The 22,397-nt window shown below is 40.6% G+C and overlaps 1 protein-coding gene and 1 pseudogene across 2 annotated transcripts; both read right to left on the reverse strand.

The window, feature by feature from the left end:
* Nucleotides 1-3,581: 3,581 nt before the first annotated feature.
* On the reverse strand, nt 3,582-14,145 carry LOC114445886 (rho GTPase-activating protein 31-like). Of its 2 annotated transcripts, none has more exons than XM_028421196.1 (12): nt 13,592-14,145; nt 10,963-11,065; nt 10,706-10,850; nt 9,466-9,548; nt 9,267-9,374; nt 9,029-9,171; nt 8,725-8,932; nt 8,517-8,635; nt 8,114-8,170; nt 7,314-7,952; nt 7,058-7,206; nt 3,582-6,832 (listed from the first exon to the last, which is right to left on the reverse strand). In XM_028421196.1, the coding sequence occupies exons 1-12, from the start codon at nt 13,689-13,691 to the stop codon at nt 4,847-4,849; spliced, it is 3,840 nt and encodes a 1,279-aa protein (XP_028276997.1). In that variant the 5' UTR covers nt 13,692-14,145; the 3' UTR covers nt 3,582-4,846. The 2 variants fall into 2 exon arrangements, with proteins under 2 accessions (XP_028276997.1, XP_028276996.1); XM_028421195.1 differs by having other exon boundaries at nt 8,517-8,638; nt 13,592-14,144.
* A 2,616-nt stretch (nt 14,146-16,761) lies between these two features.
* LOC114445887 (beta-1,4-galactosyltransferase 4-like) lies at nt 16,762-21,930 on the reverse strand (annotated as a pseudogene).
* Between the last annotated feature and the right edge of the window lie 467 nt (nt 21,931-22,397).

The following is a 22,397-nucleotide window of genomic DNA, read 5'->3' on the forward strand; positions in this document are numbered from 1 at the left end:
ATAAAAATGAGGAAACTTATGAATAAACCATCTCCAGAAAGACCAAGCCCGGACTTGAGCGAATAGTTCCAGTTTTGTTCGCCTATTTTACGCACCGTTACAGCTGCTCTGGGCCTGAAGCTTTGGGTGTCAAATTTATATTTATGATGCTGATTAGGGTTTAAATTATATTTTCCTCCATGTAAATGTATCAGTAGACTTTTTAAAGTAAGTAAAACTGTTCTTAAATTGCGTACAGCACATTATCTGCATCAGTGTGCCTTGTCTGGTTTCACTTGTAAACTTTCCTTTAATTGTTCACTTAACTATTTTAACAAAACTCCAATATTTGCATTTGTTAAGATATGGGATTAGACTATTTTGTTAATTGCACCATAGAGCCCCATTTTGCTCACAACGTCCTCTGCAAAGCACCCTTTATCCATTCAATAGCCCGGGGGTATGCGCCCTGGGGGAGCTTATACGCTCGGTGCTCCAAATGCTCAATTTATTTATTCTTAATTTTGTGCCGATCAATTCATTGAAGCAAAAAGGACTACGGTGTCTTTTTAAAAAGAAGAAAAGGGAATTGTGGACGTAACCTTGACGGAGCTGAGTAGAGGGCTCCCCTGACGCTGGAGAGCCGCTTGAGTCAACAGGCGCCCATCTAGCAGACTCGCCCTTGTCTTTATTCTGGCTAATTTTTTATTTACGGCTTTTCTTTGACATGTCTCTTATCTATCAGATTAAAAGAACAGCTTGTAACAAATCAGTCTGCACGATTTACAACAGCATTAAAAGGGGACAAAGGGAGCAGGCAGTCAGTACCTGAGAGTCTGGTAGACGGCGCGGCGCTGCAGCTGATTCGATGGTTTGAAAATACGCACGAAACAAAATACTTGAATCCTGAAAAAGAGCCTTTGTACGTTTCTTTAGAAATCAAGCAATTCTGCATGACAAAGGACAATTAATAAGCCGTCTTTTCACGACCAGCAGCTGGTTTCCCCGTCAAGGAAAGTTGGAAAAAATTCAGACTGAATGCGCGCAAAAGCCCTTTGCGCGCAGACAGCAACCCAAGGTGACCCATTTGGCACAGTTAAAATAACCAAGCCGAGGTAAAAGCGAGGGAACTGTCAAAAACATTTAAGCTGAAATATCTTGAAATTGCAAATCCCTTTATGTGGAGGGACGCTGCCGATGTGGGTTAGTCGTACAAAGGAGGTGGTTAAGTTGGAGAGGCTTTGGAAACGGACACGTGGCTTCTCAATGAGAGCTCTTTTGGACCCGCGTGGCTTGCTGTGGCACTGCACATTCAACTACTTTAAACTTATTCAGCTTTAGTAAAAGTGTGTAGTAAACCTTGACGAGTTAACATAGCAACATTAACACAACTGTTTATAAACTTTTAAACACTTTAATGCATTTATAAGGTGTTTGTTTACACGTGTTCTCAGAGGACAAACGCGAGCTGCTCGAGACTTCTAACCTCGCCTGTAAGTAGAGAACTGAGTTATTGTTGGAAGAAAGGAGATATTATATCAGCAGGATATTTTTTTTAACAAAGATGTTATGATACATGCACTTTTATCCTCACAATATAATGCTCCCTGGCGTGTGTGCTATTAAATTTCTACGTCTTTGGTCAATAAATACATTAAATGTGACGAGTTTAAACAGAAATGAAACTTTATGGTTAAAAATACGACAAATTTGTATTTTGCACTAACTGTGCACTTTGATAGAAAATCAGCTTCAGGTTCTCTAACAGACACATTCTTTTTTTATTTTAGTAGCGCGTCACGTTAATGGAACCGATGGACTGGAAACAGGTTCAGTTGCTCTCCGCGCTGTTTAAGATTGTTAAAAAACCAACTCATTATGGAGCTGTTGTTGAAGACAAAAGTGTGTGCAGCCGGCTGAAGTGGCGAGGAAGGAAACCGCTCGTCATTGCCTTGAACTCCGGCTGTTTTCTGCTGCAACATTTGAACCCATTCAGCTGTATATAATCTGTTTAACAGCTAATCAGTAATGTAAGATGAAGGACTGGCACGCAGCTTCACTCCTTTCCTGCGGTCCCCCCCTCGCTAATTGAATATTCAACGCGCGCACCGTGCTCTAGCTGCATGCCTTTTTCAGTGTGCTGAGAATACGCCTTTTTAATTCTCGGCCCATACACAAGCAGTGTCAAAGGTCGAGAAATAATGAACTGCGCAGACATGGAAGAGACCTCTGCAAGCGCCCGCTGCTGCACAGTGAATGCCCCTGAATGTGATTTTAGTGGAGATATTAGATGTGACATTTGGATAAAACTACAGTGAACTTAACGCTTGACGGTGTCACCTGTCGGCGGTTAATATATGAGCACATGGAGGATGTTAGACTTGCATAAGGTGGTAATAAGAAGCCTACCTGTGCGGTGAGATGCTGGAAACAAGTTAGACGCTAAATGTATCCTGGTGGGAAAAATCTGTTGGAGCTTAATGGTGTTGATGTACTTTTGATGTACTTTTCATATTTGTAATAGTTTAAACAAACTTGTGTGTATCATAACCTGCGTGTCACGTACCTACTTGTGCATTTTGTGTTTCAACCATGTTTATAAAAAAGAAATGTAATTCCCGTGTCTACATTAGTGCCTAGACTTTACTGTGGTTTTCGGTGAAATCTGCACTTCAAAGTATAGATTTTTTAAAAGGATGTCAGACGGTCCACATTCTTTGGCCTCGCCAAGAACGCACAAGCCACGCGTAATTGCGCAAATACATGCCCAACATATTGGACAGTGGTTGACAGATGATTTTGCAGAGTCCCCAGAGACACGGGACCTGTCACTTTCCCACTGCAGCGTGTGTTAACATTAACAAACTGACTGTTTGTTACATTCCTGTCTTTGTTTCAGTGCCAGCAGGTGCAGTGTGGAGCAGGAGCGTCATCTCGTGGCAAAGCTCATAGTTTACCACCAAGCTGGAAGTGCGAAAACAAGCTTTGTGGCTTTTCAACTGCAGTGAAAACACACCATACGAGGCGAGGTCCGAACTGCACAGTCACATTCCTCCTCGTGCAGCTGCTGCAGTCTGATGCTCCTTTGTGAGGGTAGAAGATTCTGTATGACATACACACTTAAACCAGGTGCTGACTAACCAGTTAATTTGGAAAACAGCACATGCAGGCCACAAAGGTAAAACAGAGAGACACAAACTATTCACTGATTACATTTTAAACATTAAAAATGTCCTGACTGCCACAGAGGCTGCTGGTTGAGTATGCCTCCCTCTTGTGGCGAGAGGAAGACTGGAGCTCACAAGGGGAGTTGTTTATCTTGTCAGTTAAATATGTGAGCTGTGAGTTTGCTGTGGATCATGTGTGTTGTAGCAGGCGGCGTTCTGGGCAGGTGTTCTGGGCAAGGTGAAGACATCAGGTTCAAATGTATCAAGGTTGGAGATGTGTGGTGCAATCACAAGATAAAGATGCAAACTATAGGTCATAAATCATCCGGATTTGTTTGGTCCTGTTCAAAGTGGAATCGTCACTAAAAATGTAACAAAAAAAATGTTTCATGGTGAATCAGACACGTCAATCAAAGAGAAACATGAGCAGAGCTGTTCATTTCTGGCTTTTTATTCTCATAACTCTTTGTTGTAACAAAACTCATTTAGCATCTTATGTACATTAGGTTCCTTCGTCACATCAAATGTTTCAATTCATATGTTTTTTTCCAATGAATACACACACGGTTCAGTTCAGTCAGTCATTTCCAGTATCAACAAGTATACAGGCGTTTCAAAATGAATACAACTTTCTTCATTAACACTGCATTCACTCAGTCCAGACCCAGTCCATCCAGACTGCACTGTAACCACAATAACATCTGTTTATGACACACCATGAAAGGCAGTAACGTCAACTTATAGAAGGAGAAGAATCTGGATATTGCTTCCTCTGACTCAAAGCACCATGAAGATCTTGAACACATTGAATACAGTCAGCATGCACAACAAAGTCAACTTCCAGTTTACTGTCTGACAAGCAGCTCCAGAAATTCAGATCACCAAAAGAAAATGTTCCTACAAAAACAAACATAAAATCCAGATACACATGAATCAAAGTCCTTCTGTAGGTGAATTAACCTTCTGATGTATTAAATCAAAAACAACATTTTTCTTTTAAATATTAGTTTAAAAAAATCACATTGACTTCAGCTCATCAGAGAGCCAGGCGTACATACAGTATATAAATGTATCAAGGTTACTGCATATGATGTGGAAGGTGATGAAAGAATAAATAAATTCATGGCTGTTTAACATTTTGTCATTTCCTTGGCAAACCTTTAATTATTCAGACACCTAGGAAGATTAAACAGGTTATATGTCTTGTTGATGTGTGAAGAATAGTATCTCAAAAATAAGAAATAAAAAAACAATATATAGCACCTGAAATTACACTAGCAATACTTTTAGGTAAGTGTCAAATAACGTTTTTACTTCACTGAAACTAAACAAAATCAAAGGAACATTTTGAGTGTAAATCTCACACATATACATTCTTCCTCAGCAGACGGCCTCCAGCTGTCTCCATAACTAATTAAAATGCTGAAGGTTTGATTTGAAGGTTTTAAACTACAGTATTGTTGGAAAGTAACAAAGTGTATTTAATTTTACTTAATAAGATTAAATAATAATAAGGAAAAAATATCATTAGTTGCAGTCTGGGATCTCAGCATGGCTTCCTCTTCCTCACATAATTACTTTTCAAATAATGTGTAAAGCAATACAATCCAATGGATAGGATAACATCTTCCTCCACAGTAAAATTATTTATGTACTGCATCTATTTACAAGCGTCTCCTCTGCAGTGAGTGCACCTCCAGTCACTCAATCTGCCTGTGGCTCCTGCTGTCAAATATCATGGACCTCCTCTGTGGCTGGTAGAAGCAGCTGGTTGATGTTTCCAGTCTCTGTCCACTTTTTGGAATAGTCATTTTATTTTGAAGGGTAATCCCCTCTGCCATGTCTTTAGAAAACACGTTGACCGCTGATGTGTCGTTCAGGCTCTTGATGGATGACAGGAGCTTGCCATCGTCACCTGATGGTGGATAGTCCATGATGGGAAAAGGAGGGCTGAGCAGGATGAGGCTCTGAGGTCTCTGCCTGTTCCTAAAGGAGGGCCTCTGTAAGATGTTTCCTCTGGTGGGTTTGGGACAGTCTACGAACACTTCCAGAGAGGGTGCGTGTCTCCTGGTTATGACTGGCAGCTCTGGAGTGGATGTAGTCTTCGCAGACTCGGCAGATTTCTCAACAGTTGGGTGTTTTTGGTGTTTGGGGGCAGGTTCTTTGTTTTCCAGCTCCTCCTTCAGGTCTGACATCATCAGAGGAGGTGCAGCGTTGCTTTTCTCTGTGCTTATTTTGGGATGTTCCTTTTCTGGTTCCTTCACTGCGTTGTCATTCTCATGCCTGGAGTGAGGTATCTGACTGTACTGCACCTTTGGGGGGACGACAGGCACAGCTTTGGCCTGGCATGTTTTTATCATGAAGGCTGTCCGCACTGACGACACGCTGACCGGGGCCGAGTTTCGCCTCAGAGGGGCCTGCCGATCACTGAGAAACAGCTCCAGCTCTGAGGGCAGTCCGTTGTTGACAGTTCCTGATGAGGCCTGTAATCCTCTCTGACATGAGGAAAACTCTGATGAATTCCTGTTTTGTTGATTGGAAATGTCTCTGATGCATCGATGCCCCAGGTCTAAGTTAAGAGAATAGGGCCTGTGTTTCGAAAAGCTGTTTTCCTCTCTTTTCTCTGAGGCAGCTGCCTCATAAGACATTTGTCTGTTAAACCTATGAGATGACACTGTGTTCTTCTGCTTTGCCATGCTGCACTTTACTGTTTGTGGTTGTGCTGTGCTGCTCATATTCATCAGTGTAGTTACTGATGGGAAATGTTTCCATTTATTCTCTGGCCTGTTGCTGGCAGTCTGAGGAATGTGTCCTGAGAAGCGTTCAGTGCTCCTAATGAGGGTTTGTCTGTTATTATCACCTGTGGGGGATGAAATCTTTCCTGTGTTGTCCTCATGTGAGCTGAAGGGTGAGAGCTGGTTAAACAACTCCTCCACATCAGGTGAGTGGAGGGGGCTGGTGACCCACTGCTTAGTGGAGCTAAGATCCTCCCAGGGCTCCACCAAGTCCAGCTCCTCTGTGGTCCCACCACATCCTTCATCGTCATCGAGGATTGGCACGTCCAAGGTGCTACGCCTCTCCTCCAAACACACAGGCAGCCTCGGGGTAACCTCCACCTCTGGAAGCTTTTGACTTTTGTTTGACATTTTTTCATCTTCTTGAGAAAGTTTCTGAGATTTTCCAGAGAAGCTTGCCACCACTGGAACATCCTCTATTGTGAATGGATTTATAACTTGATCTAAACTTTCCTTTAATGGAAGGTTCAGCTTGTTTTCAGCTGGCTTATCCATCTTTAAGGCTGTGTGTTGCTTCTCCTTTTCTTCCACCATGTCAGCAGCCCGGGCATTTTGTGTTTTTCCACCAGAAGTTACATCAAAGTTTTTGTGAATAGAAAACACGATGTCTGACTCTGAGGGTTGCTTCTTTGCAGAGTCAGATCCAGTGGCGATTACACTATCACTCAGAGAGGTATTTGATGACTGCTCCCTGCACAGCAACGACAGAGATGGAGAGCTGCGGCTTCGCTTTGACTTAACATCCATCGTTAACTTGGCGTTCTCAAAAGTGCTCACTGAGCCAAAAACGGGTCTGAAAGTCTCATCCAGCAGGTCAATTTCAGGTTCAGTTATCTTCAGTTCTTGGTGGGGGTCAGGCCACAGCTTTTTCCCAGTAGAAGTTCCCTTATCCTGAGGACATATACAAACAGGAAGAATGAAATGACCAAAAATGATTCCACCTTTTATTTCTAAAACAAAAATATATGTGCGCAAAATGGCTCCTCTCTCATTTAAGTGGAGTTTTTGGGATTCAGAATACAATGCTACCCTTTTTAGACAACATAATAACAGCTTTATTTACAAAGTAATCAGACAATTATATTATTCCAGAACACCAAATGTGCAGTGATTTACCAGTTGTGTGTCTGTGGACTGGCTGTGCAGTTCTTTCCCAGTAGATGGCACTGCATCTGTGCCTTCTCTTGCATCTGCAAGGGATGGTGGTTCCAGTTCAGAAATGTTCCTCCCTCTTTCACCTTCTTGAATCGCTTTCTTGCTTGTATCTGGATAAAATTAGTATGTATTTATCATCACATCCTGTTACATATATATAAATATATAATGTTTAACATAAGCCACTGTAAAATGTGATATAGTAGGATGCTCTCACCTTGTGCTGGTACTCCAGAGGTCAGCTCATCTGTGTTTATCTTCTCTCTTCCTTCCTGCTTCTTGGGTTCCAGTTGAGGAAACGTGTTGCTCTTTCCACTGCTGCTGCTCGGCTCCATGCTCTCTTTGCAGGGTTTCAAAGTAGCTGCTTTGTCCTTGGCGTGCCCCCGGCATGGCGTGCTGTTAGAGCTGATAACGGCTGACACGCGCAGAGGTACAGACACAGCAAAAGGCTCAGATATGTTGACTGCTCTGCGCTGATGCCTCGGTGAAGACTCCAGTGGGAAGAAGCTCCCTGGAAAGGATGGACGGGAGGAGCTGCTGTGGGAGGAACCTGAGTACAGCATCCTCCTGTTTTTTGGGGAGGTTGGCTTATAGCTGCTGATGTCATCCCCTTTGAACACCTTCAGCTGCTCAGGTAGGGTTTTCTGTGGGGGTGCAGAAGCACCAGGTGAACCCCTATGGTTCATGCTGGAGCTCCAGCCACCTGTTGCCCCGCCAGCTGCCTTCCCTTTAAACTCCCAGTTATGATCACGTTCACTCAGGTCATAGAGCGAGTCAGATCCCAGTGTTCTGGATTTTACATCCGGAATGAAAATACTGCCTCCAGCTGGACTATTACTTCCTGTCCTGTCATCATCTGTGCAATAAAAATGACACAACCCATAAATTGAACACATGCAGTGTTTTCATCTAGTAGTGCTCATTATGAACACAATAATACAAGCACCTTTTTATAACAACATTTTATTTGCTAAACAGTCGTTTTGTTCTGTGTTTAAATGAAGGTTGTAGCCCCACCTGTCGGTAATGAGCACAGGGATTCCATACTCCTGGATGGACGGAGAGCTGTTTTTTCTGTGGAAACAATCATAGCAGTTATAGAACAAGACATGAACAGGACATAACCTTTTTATACTGATGTGTAAATCAAGTTACATCTCAGTAACACACAGTTTCTTATTTTAGGTCCTTTGTCCAGGTTAGGAAGTGTAATTTCTGTAGGCATACCTACAGTATAAGGAAGTGCCATATTAACTTTCAGTGAGTTTGGTGCCATAGAAGCTGTCCAATCAGGTTGGGTCCTCAGCCATGTGTCTCCTGTTTTGTATCATTTGGTTGTACTATTTCTTTTTGTCCCTCCTTATACACGATGATGTTGCTGTGTCTTAATATGGATATAATTAATGTCTGATTATTGTACCTGTTATCCCCTGTGCTCTTATGAACACACTGCCATTGCGGCTCAGTTTTCCCTTTGAGTCCACAGATCTTCCGAGGTTGAAGATGGACTTCCACTTTTTTGATTTCCCAGAAAACTTTCTCCTTACACACACATAGAGAGAGATTGTTAGGAGAGTGAGAGAAACATGAAGTATACATGTCCAGCATCAGATGAAGACAGATCTTACTTGTTGTCTGATATGTCTATGACAGTGTGATAGAGCGTGGCAGTGCTGGTGTCAGGCAGGCTGTTCTCTCGCTGACGTTCTTTGTGCACGGGATGGTTTGGACTTAGTGAGCGGGCCTGAGCTTCTTCCAGGCTCATCAGTTTCATCGGGCCGCTCTGCCCACTGATGGGGAGTGTGGCGTACTTCTCCCCACACATCAGACTTGGCCCTGCAGGAGCATCATGAATCAGTTTTTACAATGTTGATCTTTTATCACAACGAATCTCTCACAAAAGAATGTGTTTACATTTTTTACATTTCATACCTTCTTTGGGTTTTATTTGCGTGAAATCACAGCTGAATATCTGCTCTGTGTGGTTCAAAATGAACTCGATCACTGACTGTTGTATCCGCACCTCCTGGAAGGCCATGTCTCCGTTACCAGATGCAGCCTCAATGTCTTTAGATCTACAAAAATGAGTGATCCATATAAGTATAAGAAAGGCCTGAGAGGTTTCCATAGAAACAGACGTTGAAGTGTTTCAGGCACATCTTTGACTTACCTTAACAGATTTGGAGCCCAGACCAGGGCCAGGTTACGTGTGTGCATGTTTGTTTTGGTGCATAATGTGGCGAGGTGGGACAGGTGTTTGGTTAGATACTCCAGAGTCCTACAGGCAGTAGATAAAGAAACTTCTTGTCACATTTATTACTCAGACAGACTTTGTCTTAACGGGTGAGTGAAAGAAATTCGATGCTCACTTGAAGTGAGGGGTCGGCAGTTCTTTTATGACCCTCTGAATGTGTAAAAGTCTCTCATGATCCCCGTGGACCGAGACAGCCTCCTGCATGGAAAACAAAGGAATCCATATGTAGTCTTCAAACTGTTCCTGTTTCTGATCCCAGCACCCATTATGTTATTGTTAGAATCAAAAACTGTTTGACTTATGAATAAGATCTGATATCAAATGCCTTCTCAACCATAAATATTTAGTTTTTTCCCCCATCTATTTAGTTCTGTTTGGCTCTGCACGCATACATGTAGCCTGTGTGTGCACTTAAACTAATGTGACCCAGACCAGCTGAGCATGTTAATCTTATGTGAGGCTGTAAACATACATGCAGTCAAAGTCAAACTTGAGAGTCCACCATATCCCACACAACAATGTGCTGCATAGTAACACAGAAGCGTTGGCGTCATCAAGCACACAACACCGGCTTCATTCTTTACAAGAAGACAAGAAACTTTTTGTGATGTGTTATTTTTTTTTAGTGCGCCATGTGAGCCGCAGCTTTTTTTTCCTCTAAAAACACTGCAGAGCTGGAGTTTTCAGCAGCGAGCAGCACGAGATGTACGAATGCCAAGGTATGCAAACGGCCCGTCAAGATACACAGGACGGGGCACACAGAAAGCAATGGTCACACAGCCTGGCATTCCCATTCCCTCTTCCTCTCTTTCATGTCTGTATTTCATCCAGAAAAATGCAGCTATAAAGCTTCTCTCTGCCACTAAATGTAGACTGAGTCACCCCAGTTTTGTTCACGCAGGTTGTTTTAAATGTTTTCTAGGACATGTTTATACATGAGCACTATTATTTTACTTCTTTGTGATCAAAAAGTGGCAGTAAAAGATGTTTTCATCTTTAAAATAAATTGCATATTAAATAAAAAAACAAGTTATTTGCCGGATTTGTTATTTGCTTTCATAGCTCAAGTAAATCATCCATGGTGTTTTTGTGTAATTATGTAATAGTGTGAGATTTTTTGACTGTAATGAGATGAAAACACCAAGTCTCAGAGATATATAGAAGGTTTTTATAACGCTGACACAAACATACTTGAGGGACCATGTGAAGGATTTAAGCCTTTTTGTCTGTAACTAATTATCATTTTTACAGCATGATTTTGGAACAAATCTGCTGTCAAACCACACACAGTCATACATGATTACCCTCCTCTCCCCCTAGTGTAACCCACAAATGTGATTTGAATGTATACTCACAGTGAATTTGTTGTACAGCTCGTATGTGAGCAGAGGATTAGGTAGCTCCCGGAAGTACAGCTTACATAAGGAACCCACACAGTGGATGTCCTGGAGGTACACTTCCTTTGTAAGGTCAGGGCACGCCTCAGAGCAGAATTCCTGCCTACACACACACACACAAACGAAGTCAGCTCTGTGTTTTTAAAGCTGTCTATTATTTCACCCAGTCACCTACTATGTAATATTTTTGGAGGTTTTCCAGATTGCAGGAGTACCTGAGACGCTGGATGTTCGAGGTGACCCCTGACAGTCTGTAGATCCCGTCCACGATCCCATGTTTCTCAATGAACTCCGCACATTTCTTCAGAACCTGGGGAACTTTAGTGAAGAACTGTCGTTAATGACACAGCCACAGTTATTTTCTACTGTTCAAGCTCTATTACACTGCATGTTGGACTCAGTTTTAACAGCGGGGGAAGGAAATTGCTTTAAATGTAACATTAAGTGGTAACAATGCACATAAGGTTGACTTCATAGTATGTGGTTTGTTTCCACCGTGGCTGTTTTCTGTCTGCTCCTTTGGGCCGGTGATTGTAGGTGGACTTTGACAGGAAGTTAAAAATGGTTTGTTTGTTTCAGAGGAAAGTTGACACACCCAGTCCTTGTAACTGGTATTACTTACGACATTTCCTCTAATAGAAAACGGCTTTTGAAATTTAACCACCGACCTACTCAGATTATCACCTTCTGCACACAACAACTGCATCAGACTGACGCTCTGATTCAACTGTCTGCTGTGCTACATGTTCTGATTCATGCTGACCACAGCTTCCCTTTCAATAACACTAAAAACAACAAATCAATGGAAACATTTTCTGCAAACGCAAAACTGAACTTTAATGTATTTGGAGTTGTATGAAGGAGAGGATTTAGCTCATATTAATAAGGACAAGATCTTTATTTCTCAGGATATTAAGCACTAATTAATAGTTAATAGTTAATGTGAGGACATTTTTGTGTTATATTCTTAAAAATCTAACTTAATGTAGTATTCATCCTCCACAAAATGGATACATGAATATTTTTGGCGATGGTTAATTTCTCAGTCATTCCCACAGGCACCAACAATCTGCCATTTACATTCTCATCTTTGGGACTTAATTGGATCTTTAATTGCATGCCTGTGGTCAAAGCCTGGATGATGAACATCTCTGGAGTTGTCATTTAGTGCTTCTCTATTTCTGTGCTGAGGGAAGCTTTCTGCTCTTCTACTCTTTAACAGGAATCAGTCTCCATAACAAGTCCACAGATCCGTGTTTGTTTGTTTTGACAGTTTTACAAAAATGTTTCATTAAATGCTGAAACCTGATCAGCTGCTCTTTTATAATATTGACCTAAGATCATTTAATGATTTAGGGCCATATTTAAAATGCCCTTTTGGAAGCTGGTCAAGAGAAAAGATAAAGTTTATGTCATTTCAGAAGTGCTCCTCTCCAGAGATATAAACACTCAACTGTAACTAAAACAAACATATACATGCATTTTATGTGGGACAGGATGTATAAGTGCCAGCATGGCTGTGTGCATCCTGCTGTTGGATAAACACAGAGATGGTCTTAAAGCAGGTGTGTGAGCACAGGTGATGTGTTTGTGTCATCGGCTCAGATTACTGCATGAACTGTTCTGTCTTTTAGTATCTTTTTCTTTCAGGATTGTTTGTAAGTAAATCTAATGACATTGTTTGGAACTTGTGTATGGCTGCATGTTGTGTCTTAGGTTACACTGATGTGTGATTGTATCAGTGTTTCTCCATTGTTCTCATTGTTAGTTGTGGTTACAAGCTGTTACACATAAAATACTCTGTGTGGTGGTCATGTTAGCTGCACTGCACTTCATTGTGTTTCATTTTCCACAGTCTCTGAAATTCACCTTTAACCTTAAAACCATGAAGGATCAGGAGCAATTTATAAGAATTTACTCAGAAACATATTGTGGGTGTATATATCTGTGGGATTGTATTACTGTCTTGAATTGAGACTGGTTATGATATATTTTATATTATATATTATATATTTTTTTACTGGTCATCTAAATGTCCCAGTAGCTTTTGGAGTTTTTATCATTAAAGTGTGCCAATAATCTAAAAATAAAAATGTCTGCTGCCTTCACGACACAGGGGTACAGCTCGCACCTCCTTCCTCACTTCCTGCACTGAATACCCTCCTTCCAACGAGTCCACTCTCAACAGGTCATTCCTTAAAATGATCCTCACAGCCTCTAATACGTCTCTGCACGTGGGAGAGTTCTGCTCACCTTATTCTGTCCGCTAACGACAAACACTCACAGTTAATGGTTGTAAGAAAACATATGAGGAAAACAGAACCCTCTGATCTGACCACTAGTTTGAATGTTTTGTGTTGCATTCTCCTTGTTTCCCTTCTTTCTTTTCTTTCTGCTTTTTTTCTTGGCTCATTATTTTCTCTCATGTATGGTCAGCAGCACCGCCCAGTCTTTTGTCTGACACAAAACTAGTCATAGGAACTATAGTCACCATAGGAAGCTGACACAAAATATGTAAGAGCCACACCCAAAGTCACAAATGACCATTTAATGCAGCCAATAGGTGAATGAATGGCCTCACTAAATGTAAAATATGCACACACTGATATGTATATGTAACGAAGGCTGGAACATAAAGATGTGTGTGTTCTGTTTTACTTATATGACATAATGTAGATGGTTTTTACAGCTTTAACATTGTTAGAAATGACTAATACCTCATTAAAAGTTCAGTCTGCATTATGTGTCTGACTCATTCAGTCATTGAAATAATGTGTAGCTTGATGATAGTTGTTTGGGAGAGAGTGTTAGAATTTAAAGGAAGCAAGAAAAAAACACGTTTACCATCTTGTCCTGAACTCTGGAGATGTTCTATCAGGTCACAGCCGAACGCATTTTCACTTCCTTTCTTTTTGGACTTCTGTTTAGTCCCTTTATTCTTCATGTGGCTCCAGTTAGTAGTCCAGACAATTAAAAGAAAAAGTCCCCTGAAAGCACAACGACTGATCCATATGACCTCCAGAAAGGTTGAGATTGTAGGTCAAAAAAGCAGCCTCACAGAAATCCCAGCAAACTGCTCCCAAAAGTCTGCATCCGCTCACATTCTGACTGACTAACCACACTGTTGGAGGCTGAGAGCAGAAGTGACGTCACTTGTTAAACTTAAAAGTCCTTTTAGATAGTCATTACTTCAAGAGATGAGCAATGAAAAAAGCATGGCGTGCCTGTCGGTTTGCCAGGACGTGGCGGTTCACTGCTTTATCTGTGAAGGATTTGCAGAAACAGCATTAGAATCGGTCGGTTTCCTGTTGTTTTTTTACCCCCAGCCAGTCTCCTTCTGCTCCTTTTTATCTCCTCCTCTTTTCCTTCATTCCACACAGTCTCCCTTTACACTGGCTTCTCTTGTGCCTGGGACACACATGCATCAAGACAGCCAGACCCTCCTCATGAACATTAGTTTTTATGTTTGACTTTCATTTATAGGATTTTCCGAATGTGTGTAGAGATGAACTTGTGGCAGTGGTGTGGCTGTGATTTGTTAAATCTTGAGACTGTAAGTGGAGGCAAGTAAAGTTAGAGGAGGAGGAGAACAGCTGACTTCTGTTTCTCTGCTGGTTTAGGAATTACTGACCTCTTTTATTCATTTTTTTTTTCATGTGCCCAAACTTGGAGCTGACGGGAAAGCTGCTCTCTGCCTTCCTGAATGCTCCCAATGTATACAGTTTCCTGTGCAGAGAGCCCGGGCTGGAAAACAAAAACAGACGGGTTCTGAAGGAAGAGGGAAGTGGGAGGTGACTGAAGTGAGGGCCTGAAGGGCACAGATGGGAAATGGGGGGAGAAGGGGGGGATGGGGGGGGGGCGTGACGAGATGGACAACACATGGTTCTTGTTACTAAGTGCTGTGCATTTAATCTTTGTCTGTTTGTAACTGCACAACAACTTTAATACCAACACATACATAATGCATGGGGTAAACACATAGGAGTGATATTTTCCTACAGTACACCATTCATGTGATGTGCAGCCTTCAAATGAAGTAGTGATGATATTTTTCTCACAGTTAGTCCTCTAACAGTTTCACATGGAAAATTACAGATCCAAAAAAACCCAAATTCCATAGTGTGAGGTTTGAAATTTTACAGCTGTAAGATGCTGATCTACCCCCTGCTGGACTGCTGTCAAACCACCACTGACTGCAGTGATGTGTGAGACTGGAGGAATTTATCAAACTGAGATTTTACTCAGTAACTTAGGTCAGAAACGTTTCAAATAGCATGGCAAATTAGCTTTGCATGTCTGATGAAAAACGGATGGAGTAAACCTCAGGAGATGCTCACAGAACGTCTTCTCTGGCTTCATCAGTCTGTAAACGTGAGCGCTTTCTGTCATTCAAAGTTAGGTCACTTCAATTGTTCTCATAACACATGGACAGGTTTGAAGGTTATTCTGACCCTTTGGTACCTCCTTGCACATTAACACTTGCATGGTCCATTCTTGAGGAGCCCTGTCCTCATCTTGTCTCTACTCCTTCCATGTCAGTCTGAAGTCTGCACAGGTTGCATGAAATGGTTGAGGCCTGAATGTGTTGTGTTAGCCCACATCTGCCTAGCATCAGATTACTATAAAAACAAGCACACGTCTGAATGAGACATGTGCATCAATCTGCACCTTTTAAGCTCATGTGTTAAGCTGAAGGTGTGAGTAAAACACCACCGATTCACACCTCCAGCAGACACACGGGAACAGATGTGGCGTTGTGTGCTTTTATTAACCTAACAAAGATCAGCTACTTTACCTCTGTTTTTCATCTCCACCAAATACTTTTTAATTATGGGCTGCATGAGCTCAAACAACAAGAGCCGTGTGACGGAACCAAAGTAAAGCAACAGGCCGGAAAACCAAAACAATGAGCTGACAGATGCTTAAACTCTCAACGGGGCTGAGAAAGAACTGTAGTTGGGTAATAATTGGGTCCTTCACAACAAGCGGCTTCTTTACATGTATTTTAAGATGTTTTTATGCTTGCCGATTAAGCATCTTATTGGTCCTCTGCCCTTGTTTGTACCTAATAATATATTGTTGCCTTCAAAGTTTAAATCTTTTAAAATATGTGTGAAATGAACCAGCAAGTCAGTACATAAAGAACATTTAAAGCTGCAAACAGACACGGGAACATCCCACACTACTAGAACAATGTAGGCCCATTGTAAGCATTCACTGATCACGTCTGAATGGTGTGGTTTGTAGAGTAGATCATAGTGTCCGGGCTTGTAGAGTTGATATTTTTATGCTAAAAATGTTTTGTGAATGTCACATGTAAGCTAGATGACCAGGCCTGGCCTCAGAAAGACAAAGCTTTCTTTCTGCACCATAGGAAGGGGAGATGACATCACTCTGTTCATACAAAGCCTCAGACATCCCGCTCTTTCTTTGCTCTGTGTTCATAAGAAGACATGTCATTGTGTGTGTGAATAATAAGGGGTTATTCTTGTCTTTAGTTTTAGTGCATGTCCTCAGAGTGATGCAATGTTCTGGTAGAGCCGCAGCACATGGGAAACAGTAGAGATGATGCAATGAGTTATAATTATACAACTTTATGTATTAATTATAACTGCTGTAAGTGACACGATAAGACTTGCATCATAACAACCTGACTGGAACTGCAAACTGTCTGACATGCATTAAACACATCCTTTGAGACGTGGATGTTGTATTCTTACTGCACCCTGCTGGCCAGATTTACACATTGCAGCCTGAGGCCATATTAATGGCAGACTACTTGTTGAACTGATATAGTGTAACAGCCACACTTTAAACTTCATTACAAATGATTGTAATACAGCAGGTTATTGGATGAGGTTTTTTTTAATTACTAATTTAAAAATGTTAATTTTATTCTTGTTATAGAACTACTTTTACAATAATATTTACATGATGGAAAAGTCATACTGATGATGTTATAGAAAGCGTATTCATTTTCACAAATAAACACATAGAACCCCAAAGAATGAAGGTAGTTCATAATAAAAAATACTATTTATTATACAGGTGTTCTACAGATAAAGTGATCCCATTGACAGTGAGAGGCATTCTGCTCTGATCAACAAACAAAACACAACAAATCATCCAGAATCAACCATTTCATGACATCCTCAAACTTCAGACTGAATTATTTTGAGATTCAAAGTACATGACATGAAAACCATAACAAGAAAGATTTTATGCTACAATATTTCCACAAAATGTCTAGGTTAGTTTTGTACTTGTAAGAAACAATAAAAAAACAATAATAGAAATTCTTTCAGGAGTGGAAATGAAACCTTTATGAATACACAGTCAGGCCACCAACAACAAAGAAATATTTTATTTACAATGGCATAGTGTCTGTTACTACTTTAACACTCAAGTCTAACAGTTCCTTGTAGGAATACATTACTAGGTGCAGGAAGTTTTTTTTACTTCCTGCTCCTAAAATAATGTGAAATATTGCTTGTGTTGTCCTCAGATAAATTAAGCCTGTAACACACACTAAAGTAAAATAAAATAAAGTGGATATGTGTATCTCAGGCACACACACACGCAGCAAGCATTTCTAAGCAGCATGCAATGATCAAAGAATGCATAATATCGAATCTTCATGTTCGATGATAAAAAAAAAGGTGATTGGTCTGAAAATAATTATTTTAAAAAGGCCAGAGTAATAAATAACCCACCACCCATTAAACAAACATTTAAGGCCTTATAAAAAAACAAACAGTGTAATAATAACTTACGCTAACTCATTTACAATCTTTGAACTTGTCATTCACTAAACTACTTTTTAGAACAATAATATAGGGTTAAATTTCTGTAAAGGTTCACATTGCATGTCCTAAGACCGGGAATAAATAACATACTTTAAATTTTTAATGGGCCCTTTTCACAGCAGACATCTTGACATGCCGTTAGCAGATAATGCTCAGGAGTCACATTAATCATAGTGGCGCTGAGCCATCCATGACGTCCCTCTATAACAAAGTAATATGTCTGCTCTGTAGTTGATCAACATTGTCATACGTCCTTTCCGTTATTAAACATATGTGAGTATTATTGCTTGAGTTTGGCTTGTTCTGCACACATGGCTCTAAGCTAGGTGGATGCAAAGCATTGTTTTAAAGTCATTACTGCATGTTTAGATTATTGACTTTGTGAGAGTAGTTATAGTAACAACATTTCTGTTATTACATCCAATAACATAGTACAGATATTTCTATTATACTACTATTAATAATAATGATAATAATGGCCAGCTGTCCAGCAGTAACACCTGTGCCCGCCCTCAGTCACTTCTGTCCTTCTTCTCAAAGCAACTCAAATCTATAATCTGTACTACAAGTTAGCTCTCTAATGATGTCGACGATAAAGCCCTAACAAAAAAATCTACTATGTGTCGAGGGGAAATATCTATCAGTCGTCCATGGTCGTCATTGCATCAACATAATGAAACACACACAGTATCAGTACACGTGTGTGTGTGTGTATATGATGCACACAGACAATAAGGCATATGTGTATAATTATCCATGTCTGATCGCTGGATGTCTGTTAAAGGTCTTATTTGGCCACAGTCAATCATTTAAATTTTCTTGCAAGAATTATATAACATTTTATTTTTCCTGCAGGCTGGCATCAATATGAAGGAATGAAGGCTACATGATATGCAAAAAAATGTGCAAAAAATATTTCAGCTAACTCCAAATAGTAGATGCAGCAGAGTTCAATTTTAATGTGTAAACTAAACAAAACAATGTGCATTGTGTGCTTAATATGTTGCCTTGTATATATGTAGTAGCTTTTCCACACTCAGTGGTTTATAGTTTATTAACTATATCATAAAGTACATATTTTTTTGGTCACAGCAAGGCTTCTTTTTAATAATCTCAACTTTGTGGCTTACCAATGTCCACAGTAACATTCACATAAAGAGGCAACCGTTCGACTGATAACGTTTTATACGAGCAGCTGTTGAGTCCATCCTTCCTCCACACCTGTGGTGTTCTTCCTAACAATCTCATCCTGGAAAGGACAAAATAAAAACACATCACTGAAGAGACTAAATCTAATATACTGAAAGCCCCATCCCTATATTTACTGACCTGTCTTTGTTGATTTCATTGCCGCTGTCCCTTTTGTGAAACACCATAGTGTAGCGGGCTACGTCAGCAGGCGGCCGCACAATCTTCATTTTTTGCAGCTCAACCCTACAGAATGCATCCGAGAATGAAGGCATGTGAGCCACATCTGCTTCACATGTAACAGAACATTAATATTTAAACTCAGCATTTGTTTCTGTCTCACCTGATGCGAAGATCGTCATCCTCTCCACCCAAACCCCAGTACGTGTTTGAGAATCCATTCACTTGTAGAAACTGATCTCTGTCATGGCAGTGACTCCTCCGAAGTAGCCTTTGTAACGCAGCCTGAGAGTGAACATTATGAGGAACATTTGTAGATCTTTGATTAAAGATGATTTCTGATCCATCACAGTCAAGAATAGTTTGCTCACAAAGAGGGAGGAAACAGTTTAATTATTGGCCCAAGACATCCATAAAATGCTCCAAGTAAGATAAGATAAGATAATCCTTTGTTAGTCACCACAGGAGATATTCACAGTCATGTACTTACTTGTATCCGGTTGCATTCGGCCAACCACAGGTGTTTGGGCTGGTTGTCACAGATGTATAAATTGTGATCATTTTCAGGAACAAGATCCACATCATGGAAGATGAAACACTCCCAGCTGTAGTCCTTCAGTGCCTCCAAATATCCAACATTAGTAACTTGGCACGGTTAAAAGTTGCATCACCAGCCTTTCAAAAGAGCAAACACTACAATTACAACATGCTGTAGTCTTTTATGGACAATGTATTAATGCATCACTTCTCTCACACACACTAGTATCATATATATGTTTGTCTGCCTTCTTTTAGGCGTATCTGCATTACGCACACATCCGTGATCCAGAAATAATATTAGCTTGCTCTACAGTTTTCTTCTAAGTCATTTCCTCTTTTAGTCCAAAAACATGCTATTTGTTTTTGTGATCATTTGCCTTTGATATATAAAAATCCCTGTTGGTTTTTTGTTCGTCTTTACATGTCTCAACTGTAATTGCACTCGTCTGAAAACAGCTTGCTAAAAGATTTAGGATTCTGAGAGAAAAATACTTCGCGTCAACGTTAGATTTTAGAAGTGGAAAACCATAAGTACAAATCCTTGTCTGAGTCGTAAAGGTCATAAAAATGTGTGCACAGTACAAAGAATTACCTGCTGGATGACATAAATGGTGTAGTGTAGCTGCTGCCTCTGCAGGAAGGGGTGCAGGTGATGCAGCAGGTAGAGGAGGTGTCTTTCGCGGTTGCGATGTGGGATGAGGATAGCTACACTTTGCCTCGCTGCACAGTCTGAGGGCTCATACTCTCCTTCAATCACTCCTTTGTTATCATTCTCCACATCCTTCAGTTTTAGAGACGATTCAAAGGACAGCTTCATAGCTCCCTCTGTAGAAACAGCATTTTAAACAACACTAGTATGAGGAAAACACATGCAAAGTCAAAAACCTAGGCTGTCATTTCATTGGTGAAAGTTGAATCACTTAAAGAAATCACAATAAGAAAATGATTTCTACTTCAAAATCTGGACTTACGCAGCAACGGTGACTCCTGAGGGCAATCGACTTTTTGTGGTGGAGTATTTAAGCGATCAGGTGCTGTTGTCAAAGTGTTGACTTTATCCCGCAAACTGTCCTCTTTGACCAGAGTAAGTGTTGTGGCGGGAGAAACCAAAACAGCTTTCTCTGTTTCACCTGAGAAGGTTGCTATCCATGCCAGCACTGAGAGCAACAGAACAAGGAGAACAAAATACTTCCCCCTGCGCAAAATCTTGAACATATGTGAACAGAGGCCCATGGCTTTGTGAAGCAGCTGCTACAAAAATGGTATAAGTTGTGCCAAAGCACTGATGGCCGCAGATTCACTGACCAATCCTTCTTTGACAATCAAACATGTTGTCATATCAGGATAAAGTATGGAGAGCTCATTTGTAAAAAAAATCCACCGGTGAATCCTCAAAGCCCATTTTTTTCGAAAGGTTCCCCAACAACTGCAAATACATGTAGAGAAAAATGTTAACCGTCAAGTCTCTATTACTTTACAGGCACACCTGGTGAGATGGTATCTCAGACAATAAAACAGCTGAGCATCATATAGATTTCTTCCTGCTTTCCTTTCCTGTTGTGGTCACACCTACTTGTTTTATTGGCCAACACTGAAAAGGCTTCCAGGAAGGTATTTTACCTTCCGTAACAGTACACCTGGTTTTTCAGCTCCACCTTTTACGTACATTTGGAAAGTGGCCCCTGTATGTGGTGCTACAGATCTCAATAACAGCAGCTTAGCACAATAAGTAGGAGCTACAACAAATTAGCCTGCTCCTAAACACTGAACAACAATCCTCTCAGCAACATGTCTTCAATAGTCAGCTACTTACACATAATTACCAATTTGTATAAAAATAATTGTATTAACAACGCATCAGCATTTGGCTGTTTACACCTTTGACCATGGATGTGGCTAACACTAGTCATTAACCAACAAACATCGAACATGGCTAGCTACCAGTCATTACTGTGAAGTCTGTATTGTTACAGCTATCAGAAAAGATCAAGAAACGAGGTTAAAGCTCTAAAATGTTTATGTAATGTCATTTTCTTTCTCTCCTCTGTATTGACAGAGTAAGAAGCTAACGTATGCTAGTTTGTCACAGATAAGTCCAGCAAAGAAAACACCTTTAAATCGTTGACTAAATACATAAATACATATGTATTAAAAGCAAACAAGTTGTTCTATGAACTGTGTGACTGCAGCTGTGCCAAGTTACACACCTATGCAGAGCTGAACTGCGAGCTAGTCTACAGATGCGGTAGAAAGTTACTTCTAAGTGCTATGGAAGTTAATTATTAGCATAGAAGCAGCTACACAGCGCGGAGGACAGACGCAGCACAAAGACTTATTTTATGAAAAATACCAACCAGTATTTGAAAAAGCTGATGCTACACCAGGTTTGATTCGTGCATCTTAATTTCCTGACACGCTAACATCTTTTCATGTAATCAGAGGAACAGACTCAACATCATTACACAACCATCAACAGGAAGTATTTCATAATAAAAGACCGAGACAAGTTTAGGAAAGTACTTAATGCAACGATTGATTTGGGCTGAAGGGTACAAATGTTTACATTAGTGCTTGCCTATGATTGTTTTGGAAAATATTGTCACCGTAGTGAAATCACAGTATATGTATAACAATAACCTATTTTCTGTTTACTCACTTTTACTCTCAACGGCATCGCCTTTATTGTGAAGGCAACACTACACAGGAAGTGGTCCAAACAGAGTTTGGGTGGTTTCAGAGCATGCGCGAAACACAAAAAAACTTCCGGTGTGTGTTTTACAAAATAAAGTTGTAACGCATCCAAGTATCAATGAGGCCAATGCAAAAGTGTTTGTGCGCCGTTGTTGCCGTTCTTCTAGTTGAACGCAGTTTCAGGCGGAGCGAGCCTGATGTCGGCCTTAGCAGATTTGTCATTTAACGACACTACTCCTTCACCA

This window comes from Parambassis ranga, chromosome 14 (assembly GCF_900634625.1).
Source record: "Parambassis ranga chromosome 14, fParRan2.1, whole genome shotgun sequence".
Lineage (NCBI taxonomy): Eukaryota > Metazoa > Chordata > Actinopteri > Ambassidae > Parambassis > Parambassis ranga.

Coding starts and splice junctions, on each gene's coding strand:
- LOC114445886 (XM_028421195.1), bottom strand. CDS start 13,691: ATGAAGAATAAAGGGACTAAACAGAAGTCCAAAAAGAAAGGAAGTGAA. Junction 7,953..8,113: donor CCTGTGCTCATTACCGACAG/GTGGGGCTACAA, acceptor TTTATTGCACAG/ATGATGACAGGACAGGAAGT. Junction 7,207..7,313: donor CTCTGGAGTACCAGCACAAG/GTGAGAGCATCC, acceptor AATTTTATCCAG/ATACAAGCAAGAAAGCGATT.